General features: G+C 36.0%; 1 protein-coding gene across 1 annotated transcript in view; it reads right to left on the bottom strand.

Annotated features, from left to right (window-relative positions):
• The window catches only part of DPYD (dihydropyrimidine dehydrogenase), an 886,622-nt gene that overhangs the window by 419,322 nt on the left and 445,583 nt on the right, over positions 1-21,717 (bottom strand). The window contains exon 13 of the mRNA XM_061121314.1: positions 17,695-17,910. Coding sequence (XP_060977297.1) covers positions 17,695-17,910 — 216 coding nt within the window. The remainder of the gene's footprint in view (positions 1-17,694; positions 17,911-21,717) is intronic.

Here is a 21,717-nt window from a genome sequence, read left to right as displayed (position 1 = left end):
GGACGTTTGTCCACAAAGTAATGTCTCTGCTTTTTAATATGCTGTCTAGGTTGGTCACAGCTTTTCTTCCAAAGAGCAAGTGTCTTTTAATTTTATGGCTGCAATCACCATCTGCAGTGATTTTGGAACCCCCAAAAATAAAGTCTCTCACTGTTTCCATTGTTTCCCATCTATTTGCCATGAAGTGACTGGACTGGATGCCATGCTCTTAGTTTCCTGAATGCTGAGTTTTAAGCCAACTTTTTAACTCTTTTTTTTCACTTTCATAAAGAGGCTCTTTAGTTCTTCTTCACTTTCTGCCTTAATGGGGTGCCATCTGCATATTTGAGGTTATTGATATCTCTCCCGGCAATCTTGATTCCAGCTTGTGCTTCATCCAGCCCGGCATTTCGCATGATGTACTCTGCATATAAGTTAAATGAGCAGGGTGACAATATACATACTCCTTTCCTGATTTGGAACCAGTCTGTTGTTCCATGTCCAATTCTAACCATTGCTTCTTGACCTGCATACAGATATCCTTTGACGTACTCCTTTCCAGATTTGGAACTAGTCTGTTGTTCCATGTCCAATTCTAACTGTTGCTTCTTGACCTGCATACAGATTTCTCAGGAGGCAGGTAAGGTGGTCTGGTATGCCCATCTGTTTCACAATTTTCCACAGTTTGTTGTGATCCACACAGTCAAAGACTTTGGCTTAGTCAATAAAGCAGAAATAGATGTTTTTCTGGAACTCTCTTGCTTTTTTGATGATCCAGCAGATGTTGGCAATTTGATCTATGGTTCCTCTGCCTTTCTAAATCCAGTTTGAACATCTGGAAGTTCATGGTTCATGTAATGTTGAAGCCTGGCTTCGAGAATTTTGAGCATTACTTTGCTAGCGTGTGAGATGAATATAATTGTGCGGTAGTTTGAGCATTCTTTGGCATTGCCTTTCTTTGGGATTGTAATGAAAACTGACCTTTTCTAGTCATGTGGCCACTGCCAAGTTTTCCAAATTTGCTGGCATACTGAGTGCAGCACTTTCACAGCATCATGTTTTAGGATTTGAAATAGCTCAGCTTGAATACCATCACCTCCACTAGCTTTGTTTATAGTGATACTTCCTAATGCATTTGTGATGCATGTAACTCCAAAGTTAATTTTAATTCAAAGATATTTTTCAGAGTATATAAGGTATATTTTTTCTTTTTATTTAAAAACATATAGCATAAACACAACTTCAAATCCTCCATGGAAAACAGTGAGAATAAAAACATCCACATTCATTTAATCAGATGCATGAAAGTGAAAGTGAAGTCACTGTCATGTCTGACTCTTTGTGACCCCATGGACAGTAGCCTACCATGCTCCTCCATCCATTGGATTTTCCAGGCAAGAGTACTGGAGTGGGTTGCCATTTCCTTCTCCAGAAGAACTTCCTGACCCAGGGACCAAACCCGGGTCTCCTGCATTATAGGCAAACGCTTTACCGTCTGAACCACCAGAATCAGATGCATATGTGTGGTTTATTTGCTAAGAAATCAGGAAAATAAACGTTGACACTATAATTTAATCAAGGGCTTCTTATGTTTCAAAAATCTAGTTTTGAAACACTTAAAATTTTATCTTTCTTTATTAACATAAAAGTATAAATATAAGATTTATTGTGCATCTGTAACCTTTTGCTTCAAATGCAACCTAATGTTCTATTCAAAATCTTGAAAGATATTGGAATCTGGCGGCAAATGGCAGAAGCAATCATTTGCATTCAGGTCTCTTTTAAAGGGGAGATGTATGTGTATACCCCACTTCATTTATAAAGGGCCTATATTTTTCAAAGCATTAGTTTAATTTACTTACAAGGAGAATTTTCATGTTTATATTTCAACCACAGATAACTTTCTGAAATGAAAAGTTATATTTCCTCAGCTATAAAGGACAATAGCAACAAAACACATTTCTAGATCTTTTACTTTTACTTTTAAAGTACTAAAATTTTTCGTAACTTCTCCAGCACTGCTCACATGCATTTAGAAATGAAATACATATAATTTGATATTAGATTACTCTGTTCTTACATTTTACTAAATTTAAGCAAAATCCATTTGCATGGTAAGATTGCATAAATAAAAATAAAACTGAAATTCTACCATTACAAATATTTTTATTTGTTTAAAGCATTATTCAAACTTGTATCTGTAGTATGTCTACTATTTTATGGTTCTTGGTGATGCATAAACAAAATATTAAATAATTCACCCAAGATTCGATTCCAAATCTTCCATCAGTCATATTTGCTATTTTTTATGTTATCATAAAGAGGCATTTTTTTCCTTATATATGTGGGATTTTTTTGGCACATGATACCAAATAACATATGTTAAAAGGAGGAACTGTAAAAACATAATGTGTACATTAATATAATGTGATACAGTGTATCAGAGCTGATAACTTCCAGGCAAGCAGCATATTTACATGTTGAAGCACATTTTAAGCCTTCCTTGACTCACACAATTTAGGTTTCAAATATATTTCTCAATTGCTCACTGCAGAATAGCTGCAGAACTGAAAGAAAACTTTCGTATAAAAATGAAAGCCCTTTTGTTTCCACAGAAACCCTTTTTCTGTCATCCACTGGCAGTGAGTTTTCCAGTCATGTTCTCTGCCAGTCCTTACCAGTTTGCCAATTACACAAGCTGCTTCCCAGACATCAGACACAAATTCCATAAGACTGCTGTGCAAGCGTACCCTAATTAACCATCAGCTTAATTAGACAATTTACTGTGTAATTAGCAGGCAATTAGTCAACACCTCTCAGATCTTATTGACTGCTGTGACAGCCTTTCCGTCTCTCCACATTCCAACACACAGCAGCGACCATGTTCCAGCACTCTTCAACCCACGACGACACGGTTCTGGATGGAGAGGTGGGTGATATTATATAACAAAGGAAAAAATCAATACGGAGTCTGTCCAATTATTGAACTGTTTATAAACGTGTCTTCTTTTAATACTGGAGTTCAATGTTAAAGATATTTAAGTAGCCACTCCAAAAATGGTATTAGAGCCAACTTCTTACATCTTATTTCATGTTTTAGTGTAAAACACTGTAAATTACATGTACTATGAATTATGCTCCATGATTGACTATGCCTGTAATAATTTGAGTGAATTTTCTGCTCTGTGTGTAAGAGAAAACGACTCGATTAAATTCCATTAATGTTAATAGCAGTTACAGACACAAACCCCACACATACTAACAGAAAGCATTCTAGAGTTGGGAAGCATTTTCTAGTTCTCAGTGAATTATGAACAGGTTCAGGAATCAGGAAGGAATCACATCTTGGTGTTTTAACATTTATATGAACACATTAATTTTTACATGAAAAAGCATTTTAAGAAATGTTTTTCTCTGAGCCCATGTGTATGTCACATAACATCCACTGCTCTTTGCAGGGCAATTTCTGACCCTTCTAAAAAACTTTGCCTTTTCTGGGGATTTTATGATTAGAAACTAGTGAGATTCCAACAGCCATAAGAAACAATAATTCTTTACCTTTTTTCTTTTCAGAAATATTAAAGATGAAGTTTTCGGGATGATTTAAAAGTCACAAAATCTTTTGCCATTGGAAAGGAGCAGAAAGGAATAATATGTGACCATTCCTTCATAATTTAGTTGGTTAGTTGTCATCTACATTTTCTGTTATCTGATAAACTAAAATAAACCTAATGTACTTATTATGACAAATTTTTTTCTATATTATTTACATTTTCCCATTAGCAAAGCTTTTCTCTTTCTTTCTTTCTTTCTTTTTTTTTTTTTTTTTTAATGTAAGGTCCCAAAAGTTCTAGGCGAGAAGAACAATTAGTGAAAAGCCATAGGTAAGAATGAAGTTGTCTCACTGGAGAAATCTAGAAAAGGATGTTGTGGCTATAGCTTAGTTGGTAAAAGTAGAATGAGATGAGGTCTGAGAGATAGGCAGAACCTATATGATGACATGATCTGTGCAAGAATTTTGGATCTTAGTTAAGAGCTATGAAAGCCACTAGAATGTTTTAAGCAAGGGAGTGGCATGGTGTGACTTAGGTTGTAAGAAACCAGTTAGCCTACAGTATGGAGGAGACCGTTTAGCCTATGGTATGCACGCTGGCATGCAGGAAAGGCAGGAGGAGAAGCAGACAGGCTCTTGTAGGAAACGAGCAGTATTTCTGTGAGAAATGATGGCGGCTCAGATGTGGGTACCACTAGTGGAGATAACCCCTTCAAGGAGATGGGCAAAATTATAGTGATTTTCTATGCTTTAATAAATGATTACATAACTATTAATTTTTTAGTTTGGCTTGCAGATGGTAATAATAATTGCAACTCTTACTGACATGGTGTTTCACATGTTACAAATCATTTTTTACATCTACTATTTTTTTTTTAATTCAAACTGAGCTTCACTAGAAAACCATAAAAAAGGGAAAACAAAGGCTTTGCTGAAAACTGACTAACTGCAAGGTACTCTAGAATGCTTCCACTCACCTTTCCTTCCTCTCCTTTGCTTGAGCCCAGATTTACATTGCTGTCTTACAGCTCTCCCAGTCTTCTCTACCTTCATTCATATTTTCTCTCACAGGTATTTCACCTAATAACTTTCTAACACGTTTAATCCCATCTCAGCAACTCTTTTGTGGAAGATCTGGACTAAAACAATTCTGATGCCATGTGAAACAGAAATAATCAATTAAGTGACAACCACAGCATCTAGAAAAATTTCTCAATATGAAAGAAATTTTGTAAAATTTAAGAAATTTTTGTAATTTATTTTCACATAATTAATATCATAAAATGTCACAAAGCTTTCACATAATTTAAATTTGGCACAGACTTTAGTAATGCGACTGTGTTGAAGTACAAATTTTGGTTGAGATCTTAAGGGGAATTGAAATAAATTACAAAAATAAATTCCCGTTGAGTAAATTTCCAAGTAGGTGACAAAAATCTGCTTAAGGAGTCCTTATACCCTTCACCTTCAACAGAATACAAAAGCATGCTGGAAATTATAATTATTCTTTGGAGGATGTTAATGGTGTGTTTTGAGTCTCATTGCCATACCAAACTCCAAGAGAGTAGTTAAAAAGAGACCCTCATAACACTTGATATGTGTTCCCTCAATTTTATTTCTCTTTTGAAGGGTAAAAGCACAATGCATGGTGTCCGACTCCATTTGGTATGTCTGAAGGGTAAAGCCTGAGTTGCCTGCGTTAGAAAGATAAGCTATGGGAGATGCAACTCTACCTTGACCAGTCTGTAATCCTAGGATTTGTCAGGGCAAAGGCAATATGCACCAGTTTAGGAACCCTATAAAATAAGGCAGTGTGAGGCCACTTAAGCTCTATTCAATAAGGACACCTAGAAAGGCAAAGAGTTCTCAGCAGAGCAAAGTTGATGAATGGGCTCCCAGGAGTTGTGCAGGGAGTAAGCAATAACCAAAGACTCAAAGAACAATTGCTGTGCTGTGCTTAGTCACTCAGTCATGTTTGGCTCTCTGTGACCCCATGGACTGGGAGCCACCAGGCTCCTCTGTTCATGGGGATTCTCCAGGCAAGAATACTGGAGTGGGTTGCCATGCCCTCCTCCAGGGGATCTTCCTAACCCAGGGACCGAACCCAGGTCTCGCACACTGCAGCAAATTCTTTACCATCTGAGCCACCAGGGAAGCCCCAAAAGAACCACGGGGGAGAGTATTCCCTAATGACTGGAGGAATTTTTGTAGAACCCAAGTGAGCCTAAAAAGGTATGAGTCCTAAAGAAGAATAATATAGATGTAAAAATTCTATATATCCAAGAAAATAAAATTATTCATCATGAAGTGAAAGTGAAAAGTGAAAGTCGCCCAGCCATGTCCAACTCTTTGTGACTCCATGGACTATACAGTCCATGGAATTCTCCAGGCCAGAAAACTGGAGTGGGTAGCCTTTCCCTTCTCCAGGGTACCTTCCCAACTCTGGGATCAAACCCAGGTCTCCCACATTGCAGGCGGATTCTTTACCAGCTGAGCCACAGGGGAAGCCCATCGTGAAGTAGTGACATTTAAAAATTTATTCTTTACAATGATGCTTAATGCTATGCTAAATTCTAAAACATATTAGACTAGGGAAATAGTCAATAAGTAGGTATTTTCCAACTCCTTCATTTGGAGCTGCCTTCCAGAGGCTTACGTTTAAGAAAGGAAAAAAGGAACAAAAAAGAATCCATTCCATCTTATTTAATAAATCAATTTTATCAATTAAGTAAAATTTTATAAATGTTTAAAGAATGTAGAGAAGATAACCATTGGCCAACACAGTGACAGATGATTTGCATCATCACTGGCCTTTAAATATTAGAATAGGAGAAGAAGTCTTTGTAAGGAGGAACAGTAAAATTAAAGGGTAGATAATGGAAACATAAACCCCATGACTAGAAGGGATCAATCAGAAAACAGAGACTTTGTCTGTTTGGGAGGGGAAGTGGAAGTGATTACTGAAATGGTGAATGGAAGTTACATCATGATTAACAGTGACTTCCAAACTGAATTACACAATTCCTCTGCTTAAACCCCTTCAGGTCCCTGTTGTCTATACAGTCACATTTAAATTTACAGCACAACAGGCTTTTCTCATAGTCACCACAGCTACTTATACCACCTTGCAAAACATGCTGAATCTCACTTAAGATTCAGCCGCTGAAACTTAAATATGCTTGGCACACTCAAGACCATGGATGTCCATGTGCTATTCCTTCTGCCTAGAATAAAGATACAGCTCAAATGTGAAGTCATTTTTCTTTTTAAAAAAGCAAAATACTTATTTTGAAGTCACATTTTTAGTCTAAGAATCTCTGCTGTCTTGTGTCAACATTTAGTCCTGCATCTTTGGTGCATATTCTGAACAAGTTTAAATTTTCTAGAGCAAAACCATTTACACACACACATATACTCAGACAGGCACACTATATGAATGGCCAGTGCCTAAGAAATGTATGCTGAGTGAATAAGATAAAAAAAAGTGTAAATAAAGACAATTAACAGCAGCTCTCAGAATACATCTAGTCTAGTCCATATACCCAAAAGTGACACTTACGACACTTTTAGATAAATTTTAACTTTAATAGAGGGTGAATTTGGCAGAAACTAATGATAAATTGTTCCAAACATATGGGATATTGTGCGAAAATGTGCAAATGAATAAGCAGAGCAGGATAAAAAGGCCAGTGGACTTAGCTGAAATGAAAGAAGCAGATGGGGAAGTCGGGTAAGTAAAGGTAACTGATATATAAAGTGTTGCTGAATGTTTCTCTAAAAAAGCAGCTACCTCCTTAAGCATGTAGTGACATCTTATTTCAGAAATAGTGGTGAATATGAAGCAGTGGATACTGAATATAAAGACCATTACAAGTCATCTAAGAAAAAGAAGCATAAATACAACTATAATTTAAAACTGAACAAATTCTTATAAAATAACAAAATAGCCAATGCAGACATGTTTTTAATAAAAATTTGAAAGTGAGGTAATCACTTGGCTTTTATATTTAAAGTTTTGTTTTAAATGAAGGATTCTTGACTGGAAAATTACATGGATGGAGGAGCCTCGCTGGCTACTGTCCATGGGTTTGCAAAGAGCTGGACATGACTGAACAACTAACATACTTAAATGAAGGATAAAGAGTATCCTTATGTAGTATGACAAGCCTCTTGTTAAAAATCAAGAAAGAAAATACAAATCCAAGGAGGGTATTATGGAATTCAAGTCATCTTAACTTTAACCAAGACTGTATCATTCAAATACACCTAGAATATGGATATTTTTCAGCTAGTTAAATTTAAAATCTGCAGTTGAGATTGAGACAGGATGAACGTGAAATCAGTTTCCCAAGAGCAGGATTATACTTTGAGAAAATTTCCGTTAGCCATAATTATGAGAATTTTCCATTAACCTTGATGCCATTTGCTTTAAAAAAAAAAGGAACTGAACAAGAGGTATTTTCCACTACGTTAGGTTCTGCTACCAGCTAACTAAGATCAAAATTGTACATGTCAATTTATATTATTAAAAAACCTATTTGAGTCTCACTTTACCCATTCTCCCAAAATGATTAACTAATTAACAAGTGTAAAATCACAGTCTGAAATGGAAAAAAGGTGGAAAAAAGACATAATTATATTGGAAAATTGATTGGTCTCCTTCATAGTCAGCTAGCCCAAATGGTGAAATAGAAAGTAAAAACAAAAAGCTGAGAACACCTGAAATAACTTTAACAATGCACCAGGTTAAAAATACTACTTAGGTTTTGATTGAAAGATTTATGCTTAATATTAGAAGTATGTGTGTTAATCTGTTTAGAAACATCACAATCTATATATTCTCTTGAATAAACTAAGCCTGGCATACCTGACATGCTTGAAAATTATTCATTTAGAACTTTGGTCTAACTTGCAAGATTTAGCTTCATCACTGCAAGTATAAACAATAATGGGCATGCAATATTCTTTTGTTGTTGGAGAAATCAAGGTTATATCAGAGGAGAGCTTGCTAAATGGTCGTGAAGTGAACACCTGGATGAAAATCTCTCATAGGACTAATACATGTGGACTGCAGCCTTTAAGAACACGCACTCTTTATAATCCAAGGATGCATCAATTTTACAAATTGTAAATTCTGTCAAATTTATGAATATAATTCATCTGAGTAACAAAGAGCTTCCCTCATAGCTCCGTCCATGGGATTTTCCAGGCAAGAGTACTGGAGTGAGTTGCCATTTCATTCTCCAATGGGGTCTCAAAGAGTCAGACAAGACTGAGTGACTTCACTTCAATTCCCTTATAGCTCAGCTGGTAAAGAAACCGCCTGCAGTGCAGGAGACCCTGGTTCAATTCCTGGGTCAGGAAGATCCCCTGGATGAAGGGATAGGCTACCCACTTCAGTGTTTTTGGGCTTCCCTTGTGGTTTAGCTGGTAAAAAATCTGCCTGCAATGAGGGAGACCTGGGTTCGATCCCTGGGTTGACTAACCATGTGAAAATCAAACTGTTACTACACAGAAATCATTGATGGTTTTAGCATGCTATAAGTTTCCCAGATGAAAAGTTTATATTGAATGCATTTAAATAATTTTAAGTCCTTACTTAATATATAGATATATATTAGGAAAGCAATACCATATAGTAAAAACAAATTACTTATGTACTAAATTTAAAGCCAGAACTATAGCAGTGAAAATAATGCAGTGAACTGCTGTTCATTTATTGTTTCACAGATTTTCATGATAAAGTAATTTAGAAATGCAATAACAAAAAAATATTGGTTTTGATATAATCTTTTACAAACACAGGTATTCATTGCTCATTAAACTTTCCAAAAGGAGTTATAAGAGTAAATTGTGATTTTCTGTATTGTAATCCAAAGAGAATTAGCTAGGCACTAAAATATTATTGTGTAACTTATTTGTTAAATTCCCCATAACAATGTTAAAGATTATTTTCAGTATTTATAGTCCTGACAGTGTTAGTCTTAATTTTTGTCTGGTTGATAGGTGCTAACAATTTGTGCAAATGCAGGCAACTTCCTCTCAATTAAGATAACGTGGATTGAAACAAGTTTCTGGAAATCCACATGGGAGAACAGACAACTGACATGGTAAAAAGTGTGCAAACCTTATTATGGGAAGGAAAACAGGACTATTTAGAAAGAAAAAAGAAAAGACTTGTGGATAGGACATGAGAGCTGTCTCCAAGTAACTGAAGAGCTGTCATGTGGAATTGTGGTTTAAATTAGAATCCTATAATTATTCATTCATCTAGCAAGTATGTAGTGCGTCCTTCTTATCTGCCAGACATGGTTCTTGGCACCGGGCATACAGTAGCGAGCAAGAAAGATAACATCTCTCTTCCTATGAAGCTTACTTCAAATGGCTAAAACAGAAAGTAGACACGTGAATAAATGATTAAGAACACGGTAACTTCATATGGTGACAAGCATAGTGAAGGAAGAACAACCAAGGAAACGCGGGACAGACAGAGTGAGATCTGAGTGGTCAGCAAAGAATTCCCTGAGGAAATTTTTCATGTGAAAATGGAAAGAGAAGCAAAAGCAGTTGTATAAAGATGTGAAGGCAGAGCAAACACAAGTAAAACAGCTCTCAGAAATGGAGGAGCTGACCATGTTAGAGGGCAGGAAGGAAGGACAGAATGGTTGGAGAAGGATGGCGTAGGAAAACTGGCTTTTCATGAAAATGGATTCCCAGAGGTTATTAATCAATCCATCTCTCCCCTGCCAGCCCCGCCTCTCAAGAACCAAAATAGACATAAACTCCTAAGTGCTACTTTGCTTGAAGCAAGGGGTGGGAGACCCTCGGTGCACCTGCTCAAATTAACTGCAAATGCTGATGGAGACAAACTGCCTTCATTTTTGGACAGAATTTATCCAGAGAGCATATATAGAGAAAAGAGTCTGGATCTGTATCAAATAGACGGTGGTTCAAAACAAGGCATGGTAGATTTAAACCGCTGAATGAGAGAAGCCACACCTATGCTCCTGGGTCCTGTTTGAGGACCCAAGAACATGAATGAAGCCATCAGGAACCAGTCAGCCACCAAGAAGGCTGTCAAACAACAGATGCACTGGTGAGAACAAGTGACATATCACATGGGGCAAAAAGAAGCTTACCCAACTGAGCCTTGACCAGATTACCAAACTATAGGATCAAGAGCAGATTACTTGTTGTTATAAGCCACTAAAATATGGGGCAGTTTAATATATAGCAATAAATAAGTGAGACAGAAATGCTTGCTAGTCTAAAACATGTGGCAATGGATTTCAGATTGAGAGGCAGGCAGAAGCCGCTCTTGAAAACTCAGGAATAGTCTGCTAGTAAAGTCTGGAAGAATGCTAGTGGAAGCTGGAAATACAGTGTGAAAACTGTTATTGGCGACTGGGAAAAGAGTGGACTGTATTATGTAGTGACAGAACAATTGGCAAGAATGTCACTGGTGATAATTCAAAAGACAGAAAACGTACATAATGCATTTGTGGATCTGACTAAAGATATATCTAGACAGAACGCTTTAAGTGTTAGTTATTTCTTCCCAAGTATAATAAGGTACTGTATAGAGAAAAAGAGCCAAAAAGGATATATTTGATTGCTGGCAAACTTAGAGTAAAGCAAATGAGACTAGCACTTGCTGGGTAGGAAAATAAAGCTATTATTTACACTTTATCTCTCCTGGAAGAAGATTTTCAAACTAAGAAATGACTGCAGGGTAAAGATCGCATCAAGAGCTTTGCTATATGATACTTTGTTAGAACCTTACAAAGATTTTGCAGGAGTCCTAGTGGATTCTTTCAAGTAGACAATATCGATTCTAAGAATCTCTAGGATGCTGTCATAGTAGCAAGACATATTCAAAATGGAGAGAAGTCTGTCTCAAAGAATTATGGATGTGGCTCCGGGGCATGATTTGAAATGTTTTTAAGAGAGTTTTTGGTGACATCACTATGATCTAGGATTAAAATGAATAATTCAAAATAAAGGAAAGAATAAGAATTCCTAATTTCTATGGGCAGAAACATTCAGAAAAGGCTACTCAACTGCCAACATGGGCCATGACTGGTCCTTTCTAAACAAAAGAAAACAAAACAAAACTCAGAAGACAGAATCAACAGCCCAGAAGGTAGGGCCAATAATGGATAGGAACAATGGATTAGGGAATCACTACTTGGGAGTAGAATGGGCTTCCCAGGTGGTGCTAGTGGTAAAGAATCTGCCTGCAATGCAGGAGACCTGGATTCGATCCCTGGGTCAGGAAGATCCCCTGGAGAAGGGAATGGCAACCCATTCCAGAATTCTTTCCTGGAGAATCCCATGGACATAAGATCCTGGCTGGCTACAGTCCATAGTGTTGCAAAGAGTCAGACATGACTGAAGCAACTTAGCATGCATGCATTCAAGAAACAGGTAAATACCATCTGCTCAATGGTGAGAAGAACAGCAAAGTCAAATCACAAAGGGGCATACATGCAGCATGGAAGGATTATTGCAACTGTCTTTATAAACACACTACCTACAGCATGTACGTTGCATCTTGTAACTTGTTTTGTCCCAGAGTGTACAGTGGAAGTGACAGTGTGTGACTTTTGGGTCTCTGTCTCAATGGACCCTGAAGCTTCCACTCTTGCCTTCTTAGAACACCAAGAGGAAAGAGATATTATGAAGAGATGGAGCGGGGGCCAGCCATCTCAGCAATTATAGCAACTTCAACTAGACACATGAGTGGAGGCATCATGCCAGTCCCCAGGCATCCCTCCAATTGACTGCAAAGGCTTGAATGAGCCCAGCAGACATGTGATGCACAAGAACTTCCCATATGAGCTCAGCCAAACTGTGTGTGTATGTGTATGTGCTCAGTCATGTTTGACGCTTTGCAACCCCATGGACTCTAGCTCACCAGGCTTCTCTGTCCATGGAATTTCCCAAGGCAAGAATACAGGAATGGATTGCCATTTCCTACTCCAGGGAACATTCCCAACCCACGGATCAAATCTATGTCTCCTGCATCCCCTGCACTGGTGGGCAGATTCTTTACCACTGGGCCACCTGGGAAGCTCCTTCAACCAAACTACCAGTATGCATAACTGAGTGAAAAAGCGATTGTTCCAAGGCCTGGGCGCCTTATTTAACTTTCTCAGACTAATATAGTTGTTCCTTGAACAATGCAAATTTGAACTACACAGTCTACTTCTTTGCAGAATTTTTTTTTCAATAATTAAGTACTATAGTACTATATGGGCCCATGGTTGGTCCAATCTGCAGATGTGAAACCACAAATAACAGAGGGTTGAACTATAAAGTTATAAGCAGATTTTCAACTTTGTAGGGGGTCCGTGCTCCTACCACCCATGGTGTTCAAGGGTCCAACTGTATTTCATCTAAAAAAATTTACTATCTATCTTATAGGGATATTATGAAGATTCAATGAATAACTTATGAACAGTATTTGGCAATGTCCATGTCCATACATTCTAAGTACTCAATAGATGGTAGTTAGCAATGTGTATAAAAATAATAATCATAACAACGACCTCCAATTTCAAACAGTAAGTTCAAGATAGTGACACAGAAGCAACCTTGAATAGAGACTGGAGTTTCCCAGGTCAAATTTCTTTTCCCTAGATGGCACTACATTTCCATACTTGTTAGCCTTTCTCTAGGGTATTTATTTACTTGGAAGAGGAAAAAAAAACATTTTAAAATCAACAATTCATTTATGTTAATAAGTTAGATTAATTTATGTCATGATGTCTCCGAGGGCAGAACTATAAAACATGGATGCAACTTGTGAGAAGGCTGATTTGGGGACAATAAATGGAATATATTTCTAAACTAGCTCTTTCTATAGCTATAGCTGGTGCATTGCTTTAAAGATCTAGCATGTTCTGTCACTAAAAGTATTCAAGAACAGGCTACATTTTTTTCTGTCAGAGGTCTTGACACATGAGCTTAGATAATTCAGCCAGGTAATTTTTATTTCCCTTGCTGATACTGTGTGATACTTACACTGTTTTCTCAAAAATTTTCTGCATTTTAAAAGGCTTAGTCAACAACCTAAAACTTAATATGCAATCAATGCATTTAGAAATTCCACTGACATTTTCATTTTTAGACATATAAACATATACTATAAAAACAACCTAGGATATGAAAATTTTAAATTGGCCTTTTCTCCTTTGATTGAGATCAATACTCAGAACAAGCAATTTTTTTGTGTTAACTATCTGTTCATATGGCTAGAAAAAAAAATAAGCTCAATATGCTGTTGCCAAGAAATCTATGTATTCATTTACTAATTCATTTATCCAAAGAATATTTATGAAACATTTATCAAACTCTTGCTATACACTAAGCATTGTGCCCTGTCGTATAAGACTATTTTATGGCAACAGTTACAATCAATACTTTGATGCCAAAGAAATAATGAAGGACCTTAAATATTTCTCAGATTTTAGTTTTCAGTATTTTATGTTGAGAGAAACTCATTATTTGTATATCTATTTACCTGATTATTTGATACTTAAAAAAATAAAATATATGCATTCAAGATATTAAAAAATCAATCACAAGTGTACTGTAATATATATATGTGTATATATATATATATATAAGTATGTGTGTGTGTGTGTATATATACATAGTTTTTAAATGAACAGAACTTCTGCTTAGGTTTGAATTTGATTTAGGATAGTGGTAAACCCTTCTGAGTTTATCTGTGTAGTTATGAAGATATATACACCCTGCAGTTAGATATTATATATTTGAGTATCTAATATGTTGCTCTAAAAGAAATAAATAAAATAAAATTAACAAAACCAAAGCATGTATCTATTTTCTATCAGTATAATGCAAACACAGGTAAGGAGGTTATTTTATATGAATATTAACAATATCTAATATTCCCAGTTAAACAGAGCATTACATCAGTTTGTTGTGAGAGTTTAGCTTTAATTAAGCTTGACGGATTGATTTCTTTCCTATCTTTTTAAACTTGAACTCAGTATATATTTATATTAAAATTTTATAATTATATTTTAAATATCATTTTATAGTGCTATTTCAAATATTGTCTTTATAAACAGGACTTCAAGAAAAGCAATCTAGGTATTTTGGGACACTCTAAGCAAGTCTGATTTGGGAAGGAAGAATATAGTTAATAAAAGCCAACTTTTATGTTATTTAACACAAAAGGAAACACAGGTCTTTGTTATATATATTTAACTTTAAAAGATTGATCATTTGCCTCGCTAAAGAAAGCACATACAGCTTCTATACACCTGCACAGTAAAGAATAATAATCTTTCTGTTTACTGAGATATCAACTGGCATCTCACTGTAAGTCAATGGTCTGTCGTTGCTATAGCATATTAGACCTCAATCTGGCACCTACAAATGTCAAGAGTACATATATATATATATTTATAGGATGAAAATCAAAGCATGCTCCAAACGCTCCAAAAATTAAAAAAAAAAAAATGGGAAACAAAGTTCACCTAAACATGCTTGCTAGAGAAATCAGTGTAATATTCAGCTGTCAATCTAGAAAAACAAAGAGGGACCCACACTGTCAGTAGGACAGGATAATAAAATTTCCAGCAGATGTTCAGACAGGGCTCTAATTTTTACTGAACTCCCTTGGTAAGCATTTAATTTCTTTATCATATGCAAGCTTGGCAAATTGTACTTCATCAAAACTGCATTGTGAAATATTAATATTTCATACAATAACAAAACTCCATAGAATAACCTTTGTCATATTAAGAGCATCCAAATTTCAAATGTCAGGACTCTGAATTTTAATACATTTTAAGTAGACTCTTGAAATTGCATACTAAATTATAATGAGGATAATCTAAATTGGTACGCTATAATGTCACACAAATGTGTAGTACATACAATACATGAATAGATGTCTTTAGTAAGAGGCTATGAAAAAAACGAGTTGTATACTACAACATTTCACCAATAAGAAAGCACAAAAATCATAGGACAGTATTATATTCAAAACATATTTAATCATTAAACAGAGACAATATAAGAAAACAAAACAAAAAGTAGATCTTCATGATACAAACTATGTTGCAAAATCATGTATGGGAAGTAGTCATTTTTAAAAATAGGCTTACATAAGCCCAAGGTGGCATCCTTATTTATGTCACTACAATCTGCATGAGTGAATTTAAAATAGCTTTTGCACAAATATTTTGTTTTACCCATCATCAAAGTAAGTAAAATAAAGCTTCCTAAAACTCCCTATCATTATGTTTTATGTGCAAATTTAATTTGCATTTGTCCATAACTCTCCTTTTGAAACATCATCACAGACTTCTGAATTGATAGATTAAATTCAAATTGGAGGTCTAGAAGGAAGTTAGCTCCCACATTCATTTCTGCTGGTGATCCTAATGAAGGCAACTGCTCTTAGGTTATTGAAAGAGACAGCTTCACAAATCAAATACATGTCACGAACGGAGTAAAGACAAATGTCTCTGATTAATCAGAATTCAATTTTTGTAAGCAAATTCGAAGCAAATATTCTTTTTCCTACAATTCTTCACTTATTCCTGATTAGCCACCCATTTTTGTTTACATATAAAATTTTTTCAATAGCATAACTACTCATTAAATGGTATCAGAGATTAAGTTCTTCTCAATGGATTAAACATCAGATTAGAGCTTCTGAGTAATTCTTAAAGGAAGAATTGAAATACAAACAAATATAATGTCAATAGTCTACAAAGCTGTAAACAACTGATTAAGGATATTCTGAAGCTAAATTCAGTATGTCGTTTATTTTTACACTTTATTTAACCAAAGAATTTCTGAGAATTCAGCCAATTTATTAAAAAAAATTCCCTTAGCTATTTAAATATAAAAATATTTAGGTAATTTTTTTTCATGCACTAGGTTTCTGACTTTTGAGGATTTCTAGATAATTGTGATCACATTTATACATAGCATCTTGTGAAGCTGTCAGAATGAGACAGCCAAGATGTTTTAGCCATAATAATGCCAGCTATTGATCCTAGTAAGAGGAGAAAGAAGAGAATGTGCTTAATGGGGCATTTTTGTTCTCTATTCGTTTCTTTGCCTAAGGATAAGGCTGATTTAAATAATAATAGTCTTTTCTCAGTCACTAGATTCACACATTCTTATACATTAATTATTACTACCAGTGAGTATTAAATATACCAATAGGTGTATCATCTAAAATTTTATCAATAAAAGATCTAAAAATGTTAAATTTTGCTGATCTTTTCTAATTCAAAGCCATATGAGGATGCAACCCTCTATTGCATAAATTATCCTACTTTTAAAATGTTCACTTATATACTTTCTGTATTTTAAAGACTCAATCTTAACTTTAATATGTAGTTAATTTTCTACTAAGTATGTCCACTTGCTATGTGAGTACACAGTCATAATGTCAAATTAAACTCAGGTCAATGCATTTGGGGAAACATTTCTGTATTTAAAAATTCAAGAAAAATCTTATTCCAGGCACCAGTTAAGTTACACTGAGTGATTCATTTTCACATGAACTGGTGTCCAGGATTATGTGCAAATCAAATTCATTGTCTAACTTTGAGTCAAGGCACATGTTCTCATTCACACACATCCAGAAATCACAAAACAATTAATAATGCCAAAATAAGAGTTAGTGAGCTTGCAATTATTAAATGAAATAGACATTTTGTAGTATTTACATTTTTGATACTTAGACAAAACACAGTGATTCCCTGGTGATTCAGGATAAAGAGTCTGCCTGCAATGCAGGAGACTGGGGTTTGATCCCTGGGTCAGGAAGATCCCTTAGAGAAGGGAATGGCTACCCACTCCAGCATCTTGCCTGGAGAATTCCATAGGACAGAGGAGCCTGGCAGGCTACAGTCCATGCGTCCCAAAGAATCAGGCATGACTGAATGACTAACACACACACAGACAAATGAGAAATAGAAATCGATCCCATTCCCCATCTTGGGATAGAAGAAATGTAATGAAATTAGCTCATTTGTAATAATCAGTCTTACCCAATAGTTTAATAACTGTTATAGCTTGGTGAACCTTTGCATTATAATATTTATGCCCTAATTAAAATAAATGATAGATATTTAAACACATCTTCAAAAATAATTTCTTACCTTATCAAGAGAGAAAGTTTTGGTCAGAGCAAAGGCCCATCCAGCTTCAAAAGCTCTTCGAATCATTGATGAACTGGTAGTTGGAGTTGCACTGGCAAGACCAAAAGGATTTGTAAACTTCAATCCAGCCATTTCCACACTAATGTCCACCAGATCAATGGGAGTATAAAAGAGGGGGAGTTCGGGCTTAGCAGAAACTGAAGCTCCATATTGTGACTGTAAAAAAAGACAAATAGCCAATAATTACTCTTGAATCACATCTGATTTCTCCATATATAGTCTTTTACAAAAATCACTTCAGCACAGCATTAATATTAACATAGATTACATTGGTCTGTTTGGAATGATTAAGACTGGCCAATAAAGTCAGTTAGCAGAGTAAAATTCATATACCATCTTTTTCGTATTTCAAAAGCAGTACAGAGAATACTAACAGAAATAATATCAATTAAATAAACAAAAAACTATACTTAAAACATACTGAGATTCAAACACAAAAAAGAATAATTTCAAAATTTATCTCCCTGAACCCATTAACCTAGCCTTTTTGTACTTAATTTGTAGAAGTATCTTTAGTGCTCAGCGATACATTTAAAAAAAAAAGAAAAATAGCAAGTTAGGAGACCTAAATTCAATTTTCAGTAACTTCATTCTATTTATGAGAATTTAGGAAAGCCACCCAACACATCCTTGCTTTTTCTCCCTTACCATTTTCAGTACAGCAGCACAAATTCTGGCTGCCTAATTTCCTACCTCCTAGGGATATTGGAAAATGCAGGAAATCATAAGCCATAGGGAGACATCTAATTTGGAAAGTAGATAATGTACTCATGTGTACGGGGAGACTTTCTTCAGCAAAAACAGGTACCAAACAGTTAATGTCAAAATCGTCTATTGGCTCTCAAACTGTAAAATTTTATTTCTTAAATGGATACAGTATAAGGCTACCTTGAATTATTGGAAAAAATCAATCAAAAAATCCTTTACAAAGTGCATGGCCCACTGCAACATAGTAGGTGCTTGCCAAATGCTGTCTCTCTGATTGCAGAGATTATTAAAGCTTTTGTCGAGTTCTTTATAAAATGTGTCTGTTTCTCTCCTTCTCTCCGTCCCTTCCTCTCTTTCTCTCTGTTTATCTTTGAAAGACAAATAATACTGGCAAATATAAAGAAGATGAATTTTCTTAGCCAAAGCAGTTACTGAATGGACCAGTCTAGTTAATTCTAAAGTAAGAACTCTTTTCTCTTGTGAATAATCACTCAAAAGTTGTTTGAGCAGAACTTTAATTTTACAGGAGTGTGTCTTGTGTAGATAAAGATTGCCATGACTTGCATAAAAATTATTTCTGGACCTCCACCATTTATAATGCAAAGTAAAGTTCACTTAATATGTAAAAAGGCATCAAACTTGTCAACTGAAAGACTAATGTGTCTCTGGTGCTTGCAAAGTGGTGCCTGATGGCATCTACGCTTCAGCTGTGGCACGCATCTTCTGCCAAGAATGTTCTGGGTTTCAAGGCACATTTCTGAATATTGTGCACTTCTATATTGTGCAGATAATTCTTCCAGTTCTCACAGGGGTTGCAATATTATTAAAAGGATTATTAACAAAAACAAAAGTTATAATGTATAAAATAACAAAATACAGGATAATCTGAGACGTGTTAATTTGAGGCATGTGTGTCTGTGTGAGTGTGTGCAGGAGTAGGTGATGAAATAAACAGCTTCCATGAGATTTTCTCAGCTCTGTGCCTGCGTGTTCAGTCGCTTCAGTTGTATCCAACTCTTTGCGACTCTGTGGACTGTAGCCCACCAAGCTCCTCTGTCCATGGGATTCTCCAGGCAAGAATACTGGAGTGCTTTGCCATTTCCTCCTCCAGGGACTCTTTCCAACCCAGGAACTGAACTCACATCTCCCGCGTCTCCTGCATTGCAGGCAGATTCTTTACCCACTGAGCCACCTGGGAAGCCCTTTCTAAGTTCTAAATAATAATTCAAACTGAATCAAGGAAGTTCGGATCAGATGAAGGAAGAATTTCCTGACATCACAGTTTGGCTAACACCAAAGAAATTTACAAAAAAATTTCCTTCCATGTCTGAGGAACCTAGAAACTTTGGGAAACCTTTCATCTGATGACAATGATAGAAATACTTACAGTTCCATGTTCGCTGAAGTGATACAGTCTCTCATCTTTTTGTGGCTTTATACTGAAGTAACTAACCTCTTAAATCTCACAGGTGAATTTTAGTTTGTCAACAATTAGAGTTATACAGTTTTGGGCAATAGACCAAGGAAGTAGAAATATATGTGTAGTTCAACTTGCATTTCTTAATTGATGTACTTTTAAATACACAAAGCATTGTATTGAAATTCTTAAAAATGTCGCTATCTCAATATTTAGAAAGGAAATAATGTGGGCAAACTTTGCAAGATTTTTCTTAAGTTTCAAAACAAAAAATGAAAAGCAAACAAAACACGTAACAAAAAAAAAATCAATACACACAAAACTTTTTCAAATGAGAGGTATAACATTTCATAAAATGTATATTTTATTTTATCGACAAAAATACTACTGATGTATAGGCAGATAAGATACAACCTTTAGTTTTAAGTTGTTATTGTTAGTTTGGTCACTAAGTTGTGTCCAACTCTTCACAACTCCATGAACTGCAGCACACCAGGCTTCTCTGTCCATCACTATCTCCCTGAGTTAGCTCAAACTCATGTCCATTGAGTCAGTGATGCCATCCAACCATCTCATCCTCTGTCATTCCCTTCTCCTCTTGCCTTCAATTTTTTGCAGCATCAGGGTCTTTTCCAAGTGTCAGCTTTTCACATCAGGTGGCCAAAATATTGGAGCTTCAGCTTCAGTTTCAGTCCATCCAATGAATATTCACGTTTGATTTCTTTAGGACTGACTGGTTTGATATCCTTACTGTCCAAGGGACTCTCAAGACTCCTCTCCAACACCACAGTTCAAAAGCATCAATTCTTCAATTCTCAGCCTTCCTTATGATCCAACTCTCACATCCATACATGACTACTGGAAAAACCAGAGCTTTGACCACACAGACCTTTGTCGGCAAAGTGATGTCTCTGCTTTTTATTACACTTTCCAGGTTTGTCATTAGCTATTCTTCCAAGGAGCAAGTATCTTTTCATTTTGTGGCTGAAGTCACTGTCCACACTGATTTTGGAGGCCAGAAAAATCTGGCACTGTTTCCTCATTATCCCCATCTATTTGCCATGAAATGATAGGACCGGATGCCATGTAACAGGCAGTCCTTTTTCATGGTGTACATACAGGACAATGTTTTTGTTTTGTTTTGTGACTTTTTACCACAGCGGGGTGTAACAGCACCACATTAATATATTTGTTTGACCTCATAATACATTCAAGCTTTCATTTTCCGAAATTTGGTAGCTTGTTCCCCTTTGCACTTTTGCTCAGGGAACTCAAGCATCTTAAATTTCAGCCCTCAGCACAAGGTTCAGTTCATTTCATTTCAGTTCAGTTCACTCGCTCAGTCGTGTCCGACTCTTTGTGACCCCATGAATCGCAGCACGCCAGGCCTCCCTGTCCATCACCAACTCCCGGAGTATACTCAAACCCATGTCCATTGATGCCATCCAACCATCTCATCCTCTATTGTCCCCTTCTCCTCCTGTCCCCAATCCCTCCCAGCATCAGGGTCTTTTCCAATGAATCAACTCTTCACATGAGGTGGTCAAAGTACTAGAGTTTTAGCTTCAACATCAGTCCTTCCAATGAACACCCAGGACTGATCTCCTTTAGGATGGACTGGTTGGGTCTCCTTGCAGTCCAAGGGACTCTCAAGAGTCTTCTCCAACACCACAGTTCAAAAGCATCAATTCTTCAGCGCTCAGCTTTCCTCACAGTCTAACTCTAACATCCATACATGATCACTGGAAAAACCACAGCCTTGACCAGACGGACCTTTGTTGGCAAAGTAATGTCTCTGCTTTTTAATATGCTATCTAGGTTGGTCATAACTTTCCTTC

The sequence above is a fragment of the Dama dama genome, chromosome 20, assembly GCF_033118175.1.
Source record: "Dama dama isolate Ldn47 chromosome 20, ASM3311817v1, whole genome shotgun sequence".
In the NCBI taxonomy this organism is placed as follows: domain Eukaryota; kingdom Metazoa; phylum Chordata; class Mammalia; order Artiodactyla; family Cervidae; genus Dama; species Dama dama.
This window is presented reverse-complemented; position numbering and strand designations above follow the sequence as displayed.